Source organism: Apis laboriosa, unplaced genomic scaffold (genome assembly GCF_014066325.1).
Source record: "Apis laboriosa isolate Shangri-la unplaced genomic scaffold, ASM1406632v1 scaffold22_cov146, whole genome shotgun sequence".
Classification (NCBI taxonomy): domain Eukaryota; kingdom Metazoa; phylum Arthropoda; class Insecta; order Hymenoptera; family Apidae; genus Apis; species Apis laboriosa.
Genome location: NW_025222414.1, coordinates 665952 through 685264, shown reverse-complemented (window position 1 = coordinate 685264; position 19313 = coordinate 665952). Strand labels below are relative to the sequence as shown.

At 28.6% G+C, this 19313-nt stretch overlaps 2 protein-coding genes across 3 annotated transcripts in view; one reads left to right on the top strand and one right to left on the bottom strand.

Annotated features, from left to right (window-relative positions):
• Positions 1-9599, bottom strand: part of LOC122713126 (centrosomin) — a 29074-nt gene extending 19475 nt beyond the window's left edge. Inside the window, exons 1-2 of one of the 2 annotated variants that reach the window (XM_043933289.1) lie at positions 9535-9599; positions 1032-1087 (exon numbers count right to left, since the gene is read on the bottom strand). In XM_043933289.1, the coding sequence (XP_043789224.1) occupies positions 1032-1087; positions 9535-9584 (106 nt within the window). In that variant the 5' untranslated portion in view covers positions 9585-9599. Of the gene's footprint in view, positions 1-1031; positions 1088-6564; positions 7589-9534 lie in introns of those variants that run through there. The other variant, XM_043933288.1, reaches the window with a different exon arrangement.
• A 312-nt stretch (positions 9600-9911) lies between these two features.
• On the top strand, positions 9912-18045 carry LOC122713130 (golgin subfamily A member 1). The gene is made up of 8 exons (XM_043933298.1): positions 9912-10577; positions 11047-11437; positions 11506-11594; positions 11672-11800; positions 13720-14247; positions 15869-16396; positions 16473-16703; positions 16906-18045. Exons 1-8 carry the CDS (start codon positions 10467-10469, stop codon positions 17059-17061), a joined length of 2163 nt encoding a protein of 720 aa, XP_043789233.1. The 5' UTR covers positions 9912-10466; the 3' UTR covers positions 17062-18045.
• The last annotated feature ends 1268 nt before the right edge of the window (positions 18046-19313 follow it).

Below are 19313 nucleotides of genomic sequence, written 5' to 3'. Positions count from 1 at the left end.
TTGTTGGTCATATCGTGAAATTGGGAGATACGAGAATTTCGTTTCTCTTTTTTGCTTCGAGCGAAACAAAATGAATCTTTTAACTGGTCCACGAGAGATGTGGGTGTGGAGTTGTTGCGGAGACCGTTTTAAATTTCCTTTTGCTTGGCCGTTATATATACGAATGACGCAAATTAGGTCAATTCCGATCAGTTTCGTAAATACATACGTAAAAGCATACGAAATGCTGTATGTACGTATAGGATGAAGTAGAAGTTGAAATAAATTTTGCGTAAAATCGAACGAGTAAATAAATATTGCGATAAGTAAATATTTAGCTTTGTTAACGCTTTTTATTATATATATATATATATATATAAATTTTCGTCGTCGTTTCGCTTCGGGATAAATTTTTGACGTCGACGAATTAAGTTCTAGGACGAGTGATCATTTTCTATCAGGATAATCAGGTGTTCATCAGGCTATTATCTAATCGACATAGGGCGAATTGCTCGAGGGAAATAGCCAATAAAGATAGTTTCACCGGGGAAAGAGGAGGATAATAACCGATCGTTCCATTGTCAATTCCAATATCGGTGACCTCCCGTTTAAGCAATCGGTTAATCGATAGGATCGACATCTGTACGTGACGTTCGTTCGTTCGTTCGTCCCAGGACTGTAAGTAACAAACGTGATCGATACTTATGCAACGATCCATCTTGATCGAGCACCGTAAAATTGCATCCGGTCCATCCTTAGATGATCGATAGAGGTTTGAAAAATTTTAACCGGCCATTAATCGTTAAATCGTTTAACGTTTTAACGCGTCATTTGCCAGGATAAAAATATCTATCTCGCTTTGGGATACGATTTCCTTTTTTTTTTTTTTTTTTTTTTTTATTCGATTACTCGAGACGTTTCTTTACCGTTAGGAAAGTTTTTAACTTTGTCGAAAATTTTCATTATCGAGTTTTAAGAATTTTCAATTTGTTGAAATTGATCGGGCAAAAATTTGATATCTAATGTAATATGATGGGATTAAAAGTACTCACCGTTCATTAATGGGAGAGTTTGACTCATGGTAATGTCCTGCAATGGCATATTTGTGCTGCAACAAAGAGAGAAGAAATATTAATCGATTGCTACTTAACATATCTAAGAAAAAAGAAAAAAGAAATAAATTGGAAAAACACGTTAAAGGATAGAAAGCTTTTTTTACATTTGCCGGGGACGTTAATGAAAGAACGTCACCGAGGCTTAAAGACAGTTTATTTTCGGAATAGGACCGAAAATGGAGCGGAGGCACGTGCTGGCTCCCGATTCCATAGGAAATAGACTGTACGACTTAGACCGAATTAGAGATGGAACTTTTAAAAAGGATCAAGATGAAGGTTGCCTTCTATTTCCAGAGCGACGATGGCTAAGAGTAAAACATCGGCCCTAAGGACGAAGTTTGCGCATAGATATGCGATTAATCAGTCGAAATCAACGTCTTGAATTCCAAATTTGAATTCTCGAATTATTCCAATTATCCGGGGAACGCGTCGACCGATTTCGATTTGACAAACGATTACTATACCAGCTAGTTGAATAACGATATACTAGTTGAATAACAATTACCTTCAAACATTATTACATTATCCGTGAAAGTGTTGGCTGGAGGCGCGGGATTTAAGAAACGAGATCCGTTTATAATTAAATTCGACCCAGATTTCGATCGCAATTCTCATCACGTTCTAACGAACCGGGGGCTTAAACTTGATGTAAAACCGTTTACAAGCGACATGTCAGTGATTTATAGTTGCGGGCCACTTCAAACCGCGGGCCACGAGCAATAAGGAAATGCAGAATTTCCAGAAAGGTTTAATTTAGATTTCATCCAAACGCTATTTCTCGCTGGCCCACTGTTCAAATCCGAAATGAATAATTAACGGATAACCTCCCCTCCACCGGCCTCTTGTCGCGGATCTTTAACAAGTTCCAAGAGCCGCGCTATTATTCGCGAGCACCGTGCAGTCTGGACAATCTGACCTCGCCACCATCCTTTCGCCACCACACAACGCTTTCGAAATCCGTCTTGGATCGGTACAATTCATAAATCCTAGATTCCGTTAAAATTTAGAAATATCAAATTAAACTCAAAAGAAAGAAAAAGAAAAAGAATCCGCGTTTCTAATAATAACACTTCTGCAAAAATAATAATTCTCCTCCGCTAACACAACATGTCTCTCTCTCTCTCTCCCTCCCTCCCTCTCTCTCTCCCTCCCTCTCTCTCTCTCTCTCTCTCTCTCTCTCTCTCTCTCTCTCTCTCTCTCTCTCTCTCTCTCTTTCTGCGCGTTCAAAAGGTACAAGTCACAACGCATACGCGTAACGAAGTTAAAAATGACACAACGTGTCCCAGACCTTTTCTCATCTTTTTCCATAGGCTGAAAAGACCTAGGAGAGGGGACCGGCCACTTTTTCCTTCCTTTTTTTTCTTTCTTTCTTTTCTACAGTCTATTTAGTCTATTTAGAAGACGTGATCCCGTTCACCTCTCGACGAGAAGAACCGCAGAGAACCGAAACCTCGTGGCCATCCGCGCTTTTTCCGCGGCACCCCCCAACCACACGCATCCGACTCCCGATGTATATTAAGCACAACCCCTTTACGCGCCTACAACTAATCCGGATCCAGACTTCTCGGAATCTTCCAAAGTTGCTCGGCCCCGGAACGGGGCGAAGAGGGTGGTGACATCGCGGGTGATGTTATTATCGGCCACTTTACGAGGCAGGGTTGCTTTTGGGTGGGAAGGAGACATCGAGAGGGAGGAAGGGAGAGGGAGAGAGGGAGAGAGAGAGAGAGAGAGAGGAATATATTAATTGGCAACGGGAGGCCCTAAACTCGAAACGAAATGGAAAGTTTGTCCGATTTTTGGGCGACAGGGGTTGGCGAGGCTGGCTGTTGACGAATGATTAAAGCAAATGGGACGTGAGGGAAGGGGAGAGGGTGGAGTGAGGGTTGATTTAGAGACGATGAGTCACGAGCCGATGGTCGCCAATTATTCCGTCGCGCTACGGATATATTGCAGTTTTTGTTGAGAGAATTTGATATTTTCTTTGTTTTTCCATGTTTTCTTTTTTATGAATTTTTATTCGCGCGTGCACCATTGATTTAAACGGTTTTTAAAGAGGAACGTTTTGTAGCTAGTTATAAGAAAAAAAAAAAAAGAAGTGAAATTAGATAAAACAGATAAAACACATCTGCGTTGCTCGTAAATTACGATTGGTCACAATAGAGATTCGTTACATAATTCATAACGTATTTCGCAATATGCAAATGAGAATTATCGTTGCGTTTCATGCATAAAAATTAATTAGAAACGTGTGAATTTATTTTATCTAGTTTAATATAAATTATAATATAAAAGAAGCAGAAAAAAATATATGCGAATATTTTACCGTGAAATCGACTACCAAATAATCAATTTCTTCGTAAAAAAAAAAAAAAGAAAATTAAATGTAAATAAAACAGCTAAAATTGATTAGAGCAGCAAAGTCAACAAGTTTTCATTGATAATTGTGGACAGATAATACTTGTCACTTTGTATGAATAAATTTATTTATAGTAAATTATATAGAAAAAAATAAGAAATAACAAACGATAAATTTCATCGTATTTTCCGCCATCGCTTGGAATTTTATTCTGCTGATTTTGCACCATAATCCTATAATCGGAATATATCTGAAAATAATATTACACCCGTCAATTTGAAAAGAAATTGATAAATACGAAAACAATTTTACGAAATGACGTGCACAGTTGTCGTCATCTGGCAAGATGGAGGGTGGTTGTGTAAGTAATCAATACCGGTGGGCAGATATGGTGGCATGGACCGAAACAGGAGCATGCAATTCGAAAGCTTTAATCGCTTTTCATAGGGTTTCTTTTGTTTTATAGAACTTTTTAAATCATAAGAAAAAAAATAAATAAACAATTGAAATAAAAAAGATTTAGCAAATCACATCGAAAAATATTGAACAAGAAACATTACCCATATGTTAAAAATTTTAAAAATTCAACGATAGTTTGAACTTGTTTTTAAACTCTTAGTTCCAAAACGTTATTTAAGCAATAAAAGGCTGAAGGATTTATACTTATATAGAGGATTAAAGGATACCGTTAACTTTGTTGTTGACCGCACTGTCCCTCTATGAACGTATTAACTATTCTATTTCAGTCTTCTAACAGTACCTATCCCTCTAGAATCTCTAATGTCTTTCTCCATTTTTCTATTATCTTTTTTCCTTCGAGTGGAATTACCTTCATTCAGCGATTCTTCTAGGATATTCTTCTTTATTCCAATTTCATTCAATGCCATCAAACGATCAAAAAAAAAAAAAAAATACGTTAATTGTTCGTTTCGAGAATAAAGTATTCGAGAAAATAAGGATCATCTGGTATTTTCACCGAAAGTAATAACGCATCATTCTTTAACATCCGCAGCGCGGCACGATGTTGAACGATATTAGAACGAGCATATTCATGTCGACGTGCAAAGTTCCCTCAATTACCGGATCGTTAAACGTATTAACTTGCCTAGTTAAACAATTAGCTCGATCCTGTCGAATGGAAACGTTGTTTATAGAGGGACTTGGCTGCCGTATTCTTATGCCTGACCGAGTAGGTGTCTGGTGGGCGAAAGAGTTTATTAAGGCTTTAACGAATGCACGAGACAACGTTAGACGATCAACGTTATACGTACGTATGTATTAAGTATGTAGATTTGATGCAATTCCGATTCTGTCGCAATATCACTTCCCATGTCACGACTTTTTCAAAAAGTCGAATGGAAAAATTTCCTACGCTTCTTAATTGATTTCTATTATTAGGAATAAAAATGGAACTGTTTTGCAGAAGAATGTTAAATAATTCTTATCATCGGCCACTTGATAATTTAATAAGTAAACGCTTAAAGAATATTTTCCATTGGTGGTAACATTGATGATGATTAACAAAAAAAATTTAAATTGTTCAAACTCGTTTCTTAAAAAAGGAATTTCTTAATAACGAAAACGAAAGCTACGATTGTTTCGAGGCAATGTTTGGATAGATGAAGTGAATAATGAAGATGACTCGTATAATTGGCAAGGTACGTTGACCTTTCCACGTAATCACAATATTCAACCAGAATAAGCACAATTGACATCACAATCTCATTAATTTAGATAAAATATTACAATAGCAGTTGTAGTAAGAAAATAAATAATTCCAAAATTAAAATAAACATGCGTTGTGTGAATTTTCATGCGGCTAAAACAAGTCCAACATTTTAATGTATGTGCACAAGATAAGTAGCCCATTTAAAAAAATGGTATAAATGTGATCGCATCAACCTAAATAGGTAATAATAAGAAAACAGAGGATTACGTTGTATAAATAACTGAAGCTAAGTAAACTATTAATCATTACGGTTTACTTATGATTCATTTTACGAACAAGATAGCTATTCTTCTGATATTTGTATGTTTGAGAAAATGATATCAACCCCTTGCATTATTTTCCCTATAATCTAGATCAGTCGACATAAACAAAGTGGAATAAATATTCTACGATGTACATTAATTTATCGATCATATGTTATAAATAAGAAAAGAAGTAAAAAAAGAAAGATATTAAATTAGTAATCAAAATGGAAAAAAATAAACAATTGAAAAATATCTCACCAGTGGAAATATTTCTGCCAGAGGAAGAAAAATTTTCAAAGTTCGCAGAATTGAAACGATACATAGGGTGAAAGAAAATACATTTGGCGGCCTCTTTGATATTCCTGTTCCACAATGAAACATTTGATGCTGTTATTTGAAGCTGTCAAACCGAACTCTCCCTGCATGCATCGAAAAACTAACAGAGTAAGGTGTAACCCCAAAATATTCATGACAAACAATCTAAATTTAAGGAACAAAATTTAAGGGGAGACATCTTTTGTATAGCTTTAATTTGTTTTGATTCGCCGATAAATTTCCACAAAAACCTTATTTTTTAATTAATCATTCTATACTTTATTGTATCTCTAGTTACTCAATTATATTTATTAATTACAAAATGAAATACAAACTGGATGTCCATGATCTAAAAAATTGATACAATATTCTTTGAATGAAGTTAAATTCATCACACTATTTTAAATATTTGTTTAAAACTTTTCTCGATTTATAATCATATATGAATCACTTCAACTGAAATGAGATAACAAACGACGTCTTATAATAACTTTATATATATATATATAAAGTTTTGAAAAATTCTTCCTCCCGAATCCATCATCTCTCGATATTGATATTTATATAGTAGATTACGATACATGAAATACGACTTGCATTCGTAATACTCAATCTGTTAATACATATTAAAAAGTAATATCGGAATATTAATCCTCACAATTGATATACATACTTATATTTGATTTTATCTTCGCTAAAGATCAAATGCGAATATATAAAAATAATGAAAAAATTAAAAAAAGCAGAAAGAGAACGAACAATAATTCCTTTCGATTTCCATATACCAGGCCAAACACAGACATATACAATATATAATATACTTACTTCCGAAACGGGCTGTAAATGCTACCCCAGACGCTGGATCTCGTCGGCGAGGGTGGGCTGTTTTGATGTTGATTGGAATATCCGTAGCCGGCAAAAAACATATTGCGGTAATTGTTCCTCATCGGTATACGAAAAATATAACTTCCTGTACGAATAAAACTGTCCCCGTACGAAGAGAGACGAAATCACGCATATAAAACGACACGCATATAAAACGAACTTACGAATAAAAGTATAACAACAATAATAACGATCGCAAAAATAGTCACACGATAATACTAATAACTTGTACTTTCAATGAAACGCTTTGGCACGTTTATTTGGCACAGAATGTCAATGTACTCGAGGCTAATCAAGTGAGCATATCGGTGTAAACGTGATCGACACCGATGAAAGTCCTTTCTGGTCAGTCTTCTAAGAAACGTATAAATCGAAACCTAGTCTTTCTTTTTTTTTTTTTCCGTACACAGTTCGAGTATAATGTGACCCGATGAACAAAAAGTTTCTATAAATTTTACACAATTGAAACTGTGTTACCACGATCGACCTATATGTTCCTGGACCGATCAATGCAGAGATAACTCTCGCTCAAGACGACACGCCAGATGATTCACACCACTGTGTCCTGATGCATATTCTTCCTCTTCACGAAACACTTTTTTCATAAGGTTCAAAATTAATGTTCAATACGAAGTTCGATTGAAGAAAAAGAATCGATTGAAAAAAAAGATAAAATGCAGTCCGGTAAAACGCAACACCCTGTCACTGAATCAGCAGTTTGTATTTTAGCACAGTTCTCTTGGAAAAGAGTAACAATAATTTTCTTGCCGGTCGTCTATTGTCTTCCATCGTGAACAAAACACTCCCAATCGGTTAGGCAAATTTTTTGACTGAAAAGAATTTTAATTTATCCGTATGATTATCTTTAATAAAACTTTCAATCATTCATCCGCTCAGATGTTGCCACCATATCGATAACGATAGCGCGTGTACTTTCGACGAATGAAACGAAGAAGATACTGATAGTTATTGCACGTGACACCACGACGACGATCCTACTCTAACGATAGAATGAACGCAACTGAAAGCAGGCAGGCGGCGACACGGCTCACGTTCTGATCAAGGGGCAGCACGAGCGGAGGGTTTAAGGTCGGAAGATTCGTATGGCTGGTCGAAGAGCAACGCAGGCCGACGCATGGACCCCAACCGAATGGACGAACAGGGGCGGCGGAGGGAGATGGTAGAGTGGAGATAAAGAGCAGACGGAGAACGAGCGGAGGGAGAACCGAACGACAAAAACAGATAGAAAAGCAGGGTTGTAAAGACGCGAAAGCGCGGCGTACATCGGTCAAACGCAGTGTCTCTCAATTGAGGATCGAACAAGAGATAAGGCCATGGTAAGGAATATGTAATAGAAAATGATTGTGATTCATTTTTTATGGATAGTAAGAAAAAACAAAAAAATAAAAAAAAATTAATAATATAATGAAACTTATGATAATATATTAAGTATACATTTTTATTAATTAATATATCACGAATATACATAATGACAAAAAATTATGACGCACATTTTAATTTATTTTAAAAAAACGAATCAAACTTTCAAATTAGAATTAAAAAAATTTCATAAATTCCCAATACATAAAACTATAGATTATATACTATTAAATATTGTTCGTTATCATTTATGATTATTTTTTTCTGATTTTACTCGAACGATTTGTTAAAATATACTTTTTTTTTCCAAGTCAGATATATTTTATTTGAAATAAAATGATAAATAATAATTTCAAACATTTTTCGACAAATCAATATTGGTATTCAAATTTAGTAATCATTAATAATTCAAAGTTTTTGTAATTTTTTATATTATGTGTAATGAATTATATTTCTCAATTTCAATAATGAAACTTATATTTGAGAACCATTAAAACAAAAATTTGATCTTTAACCCTATTCAATGATAATCATTGTTTAAATAAATTGAGAATAAATATTATATGTATATAATAAAAAGTTATATTATTTAATATAAATTATTGTAATATACAGCTTAAATATTTCTATTTCTATTTTACAACAACAATATATAATATAATATATAGCCATAAGTCATGCAAAATATAATTTTATAAAATTACATTTTTAACAAATATATAGAAAAAAAAAAATAAATGTAACTTTAAACATTTCTATGAATTCATATATTTATTTACAATAAATCTAATGAATTATGATTAAGTACTGTAATTACTAATTATTATATTTATTATATGTTACAATGCTAATATATGATTACTTCTTTATAAAATTAAAATCATTTTTAATAACCTATATGTGATTAAGAAAATAATATAACAACAATTAAACTATATAATATTATTATAATCATTTCTAACCTTAAAAAAATTTGGTCTTAAAACGTTATTCAGCTGTATATATGATTTCTTGAATAAATTAGCATATTATCGAAAACAATATAAATTTTTTAGAAAAAAATATAATTTTACGAATCTACAACGATCAAAAACAAATTATTATGACTACAAAGAAATTTGTTCATAGACGTGATACTTCGTGAAAACTGTCGATAAAATTGTTTCCTACCATATTTATATCGTGTTAAAATTATTGAAAGAAATAATATCAAATATTTTTTTAAATTTTTCTTTAAAACGATTTTAAGTTGTAAAATGTTATAATAAATTTTTCTATTATATTAACTGTTTCAAATATATATAAATATATAATGTGATATAACATGTGATATATAAAATATATAAAAAAAAATAATAAATATAAAAAAAGATATAAATTATAATTTCAGATAATTTCACATAATTTTCTTCTGAAATTGTGATATTTAAAGGATATATATATATATAGTAAACACATGAAAACAAGGATCTCCTGCTTTAAGAAATATAAATAATATTAAACAAATACATAATATATAAATTTACATACATATCAAAATAATTTGTTGTAGCAGCCGTTTCGTCCATGAAGTCTCCCATTTTTTATTTAATTTCACAACACACATTACCAAAATACGTATGAAAAATGGGAACTCACATGCACTTTTAAACCGTCAAATTTGAAAACATTAATTCTAAATGCTTCCACTGCACGCGCTAAATGCACACTGCATATTATTTCCTATATCAGTTCTACCAACATTATATATACATATTTAACATAAAAATAAAATATTCCTAGTATATTGATAATTTTATTGGTTAGAAAGTATAATAAGAGTGAGTCACGATAAAACGCCATTTAATAAAACAGTGACGACATTATATAATTATTTTTGCGTACAAGAAGATAAAAAGTATTGTATTAATGTAGTGCATAGTTTTTATTCATTTCTAATTGAATCGTATATGTGTAAAACAATTTTTTTAATATCGTAAAATAATATATTATGAATTGTTATCAATCTCGATTTCTTGTGGTATATTGAAATTTAATCATTTGCATTTCGCGCTGTATACATTGTGTTACTTTACTATATACATTGTGTTAATTTTCTAAAAATAGGGAACTTTCCTAAAAACATTACCTATATATATATATATATATATCAAACTTCAAAACCAGTGATTATTTAAGTGATTGAACGGTAGTGAGGAGTATGGCAGACATCTGACCTTAATACGATATTTAAATATGTACAAAATTCTTGTCATTGTATGTATACTAAATATTTAAACATGGCTAAATTAAATCTAATCGTGTCAATAACGCAACAGTAAAGAATGAATTTTTGGCACAATACATTTTTACTCCCTTTTCTTTAATATTTCTCCGATAGACGAGCACAGAATTAGCACAATATTGTCATTGACAGGTGGTAATTGTCATTTTTTGCTCGTCTTTTTGAAGGTTATCACATCATGTTTGCAACGCTAAAAAATAAAATACGAGAAGAAATAGGGAGTGACGTGTCAACTGTCGTTAGAAATGCCGGCAATGTGCGTGCTATTAATTCGAGGCATATGTCTCAGGTAAATATATTTCTATGTATAATTATTATCTATGTAGGTACGATATTGCATTTATAGATAGATAGATTTATTTATAAACAGTTTATAAGTATTCATAGTTATATCGAATCATTAATTTTTAAGAAAATATTGATAATATGTATGTACATATTTTATGCTAAATGTTTCTTATTAATTCTACATATATATATTTACCAGATGATTCATTAATATCACATATGTATATTGCTTGATTTTGCATAATTACAAAATTTACATAAATTGATTAAAATATTACTAATTTCATTAACTAATTCAACTATTGGTAGTTAAAATGTTTTAATTTTGTTTTAATTTTAATATTTATAGTAATTTTAAATTAAATAAATTGAAATTATAAAAAATTTTTATAAATATACATCTGTGATATAACAATATAAAACATTGCTTTGCCAATTAACTTTTTAAAGCAGTAATATTTTTTTTATAGACGGGATCCACAAGTAGTATTAGTGGATCTCAAATTTCATTAGATGGTTCACGTGAAGAAAACACAACTTCACCTTCTCCACCTGTCTCATTAAAAAAAGATAGCTTTGATTTTAAATTAAATGATAATATGCAACTCTCCGCTAAAGATATTAAAAAACTTGAAAACAGAGAAGATGAATGGCGAAAAAGATTGGCAAAAAAGGAGACAGAATTGATGAAACGAATGGAAAAAAAAGAAGAGGAATGGAAAGTAAGACTTTTTGAAAAAGAAAAAGAATGGAAAAAAGTAGTTGAAAAACAGGAAAAAGATAAGAATAAATTAGAAGAAGAATTAAGAGACATTCAAAATACAAAACATTCGTTGGAATTAGCTCTTAAAGATGCAGAAGGTATATTTTGTAATTATAATATGATATTAAATTAAATAATTTAAATTTTCATTAATGATATATTTTAGAATACAAAAAAAAATTATATACTTTTCAAGAAGATGCAGAACAACTAGAAGGTTTTCAAACTCAAGAAATGGCAAAAATAAAACACTTAGTATGTTTTTTTATATGTTTTAAAAGTATTATTTATATTTTATATGTAATTTATTTATTTTACTTTGTTTCTTTCAGTTATTGGCAAAAGAACAAGAAGTGGAAGAAAAAACACATCATTTAAAAGCAGCCATTGCAGAAATTGACAGTTTAAAAAGTGAAGTTTCTCGTCTTAGAAGATATGAAGATGAATTAAATAATGTACAGGTGAGTAAAATATTTGATAAGTGCTTCATTTGAATCTAATTATCATATGAAATATACTATAAACTTCACAATTATGTTAACATAATTATTTGATATAATTGTGTTAATATAAGTTACTAAGATTAACATTATTTAAATGAGTAAATATATATGGAGCATATTTTAAATTTAATTTAAATATATTTAAATATATTTTTTATTTTTAAATATATTATATCTTTAATATTGAATTATATACATATAATTATATGCAGTTACTATTATGTATTTAGTATTTTATATTTATTTTTTATGTATTTATAAAATGTATATATCTCAACTTTGCAGAGTTTGGCAATTCACTTTTTAAGGATTAATAATTATCTATTTAAAAATGATAAATTATTATATTTCTAATATATGAATATTATAATTTATAAAATAATAACCATATTTTTTATAATTATTTATTTTTACAATTTAATAATAGAAAAAAAATCATTTGATTGATAATTCTTGATCTATAAAATTATCATTTTAATTTATTCTTGTTGTATAATATTGTTCTTAATAAATATTATTTCTTATTGCAAATAAATTAATTTTTTATGTATATGTAAATAATTTAATAACAACTTGATTTAAAAATAAATATTAAATATTATTTTATCATGAATAAAGGAAAAATTATTTGTTTTTGTAATATTGATTATGAAATCTTTATGAAAATTGATTATAAATATATTTTTTAGGTATAAGCACGCTTCTGTTTAAGAATTAGTTATATTTTTGAGCCTCTCATTATTTTTTTTCTTTTTTTTTTTTCTTTTTTTTAATTTTATATATAGCTTTTTGTTTTGTCACATTTGCTACGTTTTTTCTGCACATTTTTTTTTTTGTATTGACACATAATATCAAATTATGAACAAGTGACTTAGTCAAGAATTAATTATTTGAATATTTAGAATATTTGGAATATATTTTAAAATAAAACAAATGAGCATATGTTCCATAACTTTTATTTGTACTCTTAAAATGTGCTTCCAATATCTGGTAGGAAATATTTGCTTCCATTTTATTAAAACTTAGTTTGGGAAAAAGCAGGCATTTTATTGAGTACAAAGAAATTGTGAAAGAACAATATTCTTTTACTGGTTATGGAACATGAGCAAAACCTAAGTGATACTGAAAGTTTTGTGAAAACAACATACGCATGAAGATTGGAAAACTTTGATAAACGAGAGCATTGGAGATCAGAGTAGGCGGTATTTTCCGCTAATTCGCTGCTGCTACCGCTGATGCTAGAGGTACGTTTTCAAAGCTTTGCTGCTATTCTGCAACATAAATAACTTCTATAGATTTTACTTACATCAGTGTTGCTCTTTATGTATAATTCTCTCCTTGGTGCAAAGTTTTATAACATAGGAGAAATGCATGTATTAACTATTGGAAGTGATTTAATGATGGAAAAAAAGTTTTTTATCTTATAATAAAATTTTATATAAAATGTCTGAACTGTTTTTACTGCAGTACTCATACTCCAATGTTGTTACTCTCATAACAGCGTGGAATAATTAAAATTTTCGAAATAAAATGTCAAATAAAATGTCTCTTATAAAATTAAATTTTTATCATATTCAAATTTGTAATAAATAATGAAAAATTTCAAATCTCTGAACAAAAAATTTATTTAACACTAATTTATTTTTGCTTCATAAATTTTTTTTCTTATTTTGTTCACTTTCAGCATTATTATTATTAATCATCAAATTCATCATTCGCTTATTCTTGGCTTCATAAGGTTTGGATTATTTGTAATATTCTATTCATCTTTCTGTATTAGCAATGCTTTGGTAAGGTTTGCAACAAAGCTTGCAGAGCAAAATGTAATAATAATAAACTTGGAGAGGCATTCGTAATAATAATATCATCATTTTCAGGATGAAATGGAGACACTACGTCATTCTACTCAGCGCGAGAGAGCTCAACTATCCTGTCAACTGGCACAAACTGAAGAGGAAGTACGTCACTTAAAAGATAAAGTTTTTGTATTAGAACAAAGAGTCGCTTTAGAGAGTAATGATCAAGTAACAGTGGATGAAAGAATAGCTGATCTTATGAGAGAAAGAGCGTTGTTAGAAAGAAAGTTAGAAGAAGCTCACCTTCATTTATCCGATATAAAAACTAGTTGGTCAGGAAAAATATCTAGCTTGGAGACACAAGTTGGGAGACTTAGCAGGCAAGCTGGTGAAGAAGGTTTGGAAAGAAGACGAGTCGAAGAAGAAAGTGAAAAACTGAAGCAAAGGATCAAGCAGCTAGAAGCTGAAATAGAGGTGAACAATGTTGTCATGGCGACGAAAGACGCCAAGCTTTTGCGCATGGCAGAGGACATCGACGAGATGGCCACGGAACTAAAAGAGCTCCGGGCCAGCGTCGATGATGAGGTGGACGAATTTAAACGACAAATTGTGAGTTACCGCGATATGTAGTCATGCATGGGTTAGATTGTTTTGAAGAAGATTGTCCTGTTAGATTTTTAAATGCAAAAGAAACGAACATTCCCTATTTATCAAATGGCATACTTTCAAATGATCACAGTATCGAATAATAAGTTTTTTAATTGAAGTTTCATTAACAATATGAAGTTTTCGCTATAAGTATCTTTTCTTTTCAATATTTCAAAGAGAACGTTAATATTTCAGTCTTAAGTATACTTTTTATTTATGAATTAATTAACTGTGGTCATAAGAATTTTTTATTTTTTATTTTATCACAGTTGTTTAAATATTCGTATTTTAATTATTTTATAAAGTACTGAATGTTCATGACATTACATTATGAGTGTAAAAATTCTAAAATGCGTATACACGAACGCGTAGAAAAATCGTGTTTTAATGTATAATTGGAAACTACATATCGCCTTTATATTGCATGTTATTTCTAAGATGCTTGATGCTTAACGCACAGAACATTTATTTTACGCATATTTACTAGCACACTCTTTTGTTCATAATTTTTTTATTTTTATTGCATGCAAAAACTTATTATGTATATTATATTTTATCAAGATCAGCATTACGTATCAATAAACAAAAATAATTGTAGTCAACTTTTTAAAATCCTACATTTCCATTCCGCGTGTATTTATATATGAAAATTAGGTAGTACCGACAATAATATTTTTATGTACGATCGCATTTCTGTATATTTTATTTATGAAATAAAGAAAAGAACAAATAAATTATCGTTTATTGCATTCGTTTTTGTGCTTGTTTTCAACCCATTTTTATATCCTCCTCTTTTTCAAATGGCTTTTTATATATTATTATACACACAAATGTGTACACGATTTTTCTTACAGGATTAATAAATCATGTTATATTTTGCTACACCAACGACACAGTCTGATTATATTTACGTTGCTGTAAATATTAGGAATGCGTATTTAAATGGATACAATTAATAGGAAACATATTATATATCATGTATAAAATAAAAGATAGAATGTTAAATAAAATTAAATCTTATTGAAAAGCCAAAAGTTATAGCAAAATGTTTTTAAAATTAATCTAATCTATTTAAAAATTTATTGCAGGTTTGAATTTTGGAATTAATGGTGCAATCCGTAATGTTTTCGTTTAACTATTAAAAAGAAAATATTCATAAATAATTTTATGTTTACTTATATATTATGTATTATATTAAAAGCCATTAATTTCAAATTACAAATTAATAAAATAACTTATTCAAAATTTTTTTGTAATAATTCTTCTATATTCTTTTTCAATAGTATAATTTATTCGCATATTTATTTCGCATATAATCATCATTTTGTTTAAAAATAATTTTAATAAATTTATTAATTTAATCTACCAATTGTAGATTAGTTCCAATATTTATTAAAATGTAAAACATATGCTTTGCATTTTTTCTTTTTATTTTTCAACAAATTCATTATATAAATCCCAAAAATATATAATGAAATATATTTTAATAAATTTAGTCATTGCTAAATTACAATTGTTTTTATTTTTAATATAGTAATATTAGATACCACTCACGTTGTTTTGTTATTTTTTTTTTTGTCAGGAATCATCATCAAAGCAGATAACTCAGTTAAAGCAAGACTTGGAAGAAACAACAACAAAACTTTCAACTGCTAATTCAGAATTAGCTCATATTCGTTTGACTCTAGAAGGGGAACGAATGAATAATTCATCTCTGCATTTAGAAGTAGCGCGTTTACGAGAAGATTTGGAATCTGAAAGAACAGCATCAGCAACATTAAAAGTATGTTTAGAAAAGGAAAAGAATGAAAAAGATACTGTATTATTAAGAAATGCTCAAGTTTCTCAAGATATAGAAATTGTGAAGCAAGAAAATAGGCGACAGGAAGTAGAAAATACAGAGTTACAAAATAGGATAGAAACTTTAGAACAAAATTTACAAAGTAAAAGTAAGGAAATAGAGCAAGCGATGACAACGCTAGAAGAAACCAAACAGAGAATGTTGGAATTGGAGGATGTGGAACAAAATAGAAAAAAAATGGAGAGGAATGAAACATTACTCAAAAGTAGCTTGATGGATCTTGAAGAGCAATTAAACGAGAAAACTAAGGTAAAATTTAAGAAATTTAAAAAATTTATTTCAAAAGAATATTATTTGTTAAATATTTTAATAATAATTATTTTAGACAATTAAAGTCTTACAGCAACGATTAACCGATATGAAAAAGACTCTTCAACGAGAGTTGAGAGTTCCGTCTTCATCATTGGATAGTGATGCTGAACCTTCTGCGGCGATTCTCAAGCCCAGTTCGTCAAAAACAGTCACTGCCAGGCACAATAATACACGAGATGATGATGTTAACTTTAAATATCTCAAACATGTTCTCATAAAGTTCCTAACAAGTAGGGAATATGAGGTAAATTTGATATACTTATTAATCTTTGATATATTTACTTCAAACCATCAAGACAAAGTATCTAATCTTTTTTAAATAATTACAAACATATATAAAAGAAATACGAAATACAATATAATTTTTATATAAGAGTTAACAATATTGTAATGAAATTTAAATTTTTCAATTATTTTCTTGTTTAACTTTTGTGTATTTCTTTAAGGCCCTTCATTTAACGAGAGCAGTTGCTACTCTTTTACATTTTTCACCCGAAGAGGAGCGATTATTACAAGAAACTTTAGAATGGAAAATGTCATGGTTTGGCACACGGCCTAATCTAGGTTTTGGACAAACTGCCAAAGCTATACCACCTAGCTGATAGCTGAAACAAATGTACCTTTCTATAGGTATTATTAAAGTAGCTTCTAATTCATGGCTAAAATCGAAGAATTGGATTGTATCGATGATTAATCACAAATGATTATACTTAAAAGATTAAGAAAAACAAATGGGAAAAGTTTGTAAGCTAAAAATTTCATAAATTTTGTAAAATATTTAACATTTATAATATGTGTATAATTTATTCGCTGGATTACAAATATTGATTACAGTTAGCTTCAAAGATGTCCAGCAAAGTACGTAGCATCAAATGTTATTTAGATAAATTTATAAGTTGAATATAGGAAATTTTGGCATTTGTCAATGTATAAAAATGAAATTCTTTATAAAATAATTTAACGAAAAATATGTGCAACGTATTACATCATACATTTCTTTTGTGTTAAAATACACACAATCATTTTGCAATATTCAACATGCAAAAATTATATTTATTAAATTGCTTTTTTCTATATACGAATATATCATAATACGAGGCACTTCATTGTTAAATTGGATATTAAATTTGTGATTTTTTAATATATTTGAATTTTAAATAATTACGCTAATTTTGCATATAAAAATTTAATATTTAAATTATTATATATCTTATCATCATATCTATTTCAAATTTAATCGATATAAATTAATATAATTTCAAAAATATGAAATGGTTGCGTCATCGTTATATGATGTAAGCAACTTAGGATTGTTTAAAAAAATTTAATATCCTTAAAATGGCTGCAGGTCGGTTATAAATACTAGAAAAAAACCTGTCTTAGCTTCATTAATAATGAAGCTTATTATATAATTGCCATAATTATTACTTATGATATGAATATTGCTATTACGCTATGTTCATATTTGTAAATAATACGATGACGTTTCTATAGATATAATTAGAGTACATGAAGTGAAATGATTTTTTAATAAGATATTTTATTTAATTTTTCAATTCATCTATATCAACTGATTATTATTTTTATCCGTGGTATCAATTTTGTGAATTTTATAAAGTTATTTTAACAATAATAAAATTTATAATTATAAATGAAAACTACCAACATATGTAATATTATGTCTTATTTAAATAGATAAATTTATGTGCAAATTATTTCATAAAATGAAAGGCTTTATTTATTATTTGATTAATTATTAAAAAATTTTGTAAGAATTAAAGAGTTTTAAGTATTCTATAATTTAATTAATTCTTCAATTTTTTAAGAATCTTATTTATATTTTTTTTAAGAACGCTATAATAAATATAACAAAATATTCCAACTCGACTGTAATTCTTAAAATTAGTAAAAAAAATTACTCTCTAAAGACTATTTTAAACATTAATGATGATGCTTTAATATTATGTGATATTAAGGAATAAATCAAATTGTTGCACGTTGTATAAAGTGTAATTATTTATTTACAGAAACCTGTATTTATATTATATCGATTAATAATATACAAGTCGATAATATGCAATATATAATTAGTAGTTCTATAAAATTTTATAACTTATATATATTTTAATGTTTCTAACCAATTTTTTTTAAATAAAAAATTTTGTAAAATACATATTTTAAAATACTAATTTCTAGATTTATGATATATTAAATACAATTATGCATTTTTTTGAATATGTAAAAATATATATACAGAGTCATTCTTGAGAAATCATTAAATAATTATTCAAAAGCAACAAATTAATTATTGAAGATCATTTCAATAAAATTTTCTAAAATACATATTTTAATTTTATTAATCGTCTATATAAATTTTAAAATAAATATTGTTTAAATATTTTAGATTTGAAAACATTTATACGATATTTTAAGTATCAAATCTACAAAGATTATTTAAATATACAAACAGTGCATCATTAAACAAATTCTAAATATGGAAAAATTCTAATTACAATTTTGATTATTATTTTAAATAGTTTAAAGTGGAAGTGAAATTTTGTTTGGTTCAATGTTACATTTTTATAACAAACTTATATACATCTATTATTCCTTGATATCGGAATTAATATAGTATTATGCTTATAATATTGAGCTTACATATAATATTACGCTTAATCGACATATATATTCACATTTTTTTTTAATTCTATTATTCTATTATTTTGGTATAAAGATATATAAATTAAAATAAATGCAAATTGAATAACCATATAAATAAAAAAATTACAATCGAAATACAATGACAAGTTATATATTTAATATATAAGTAATTTACTTCTTTTTGATTCAATAG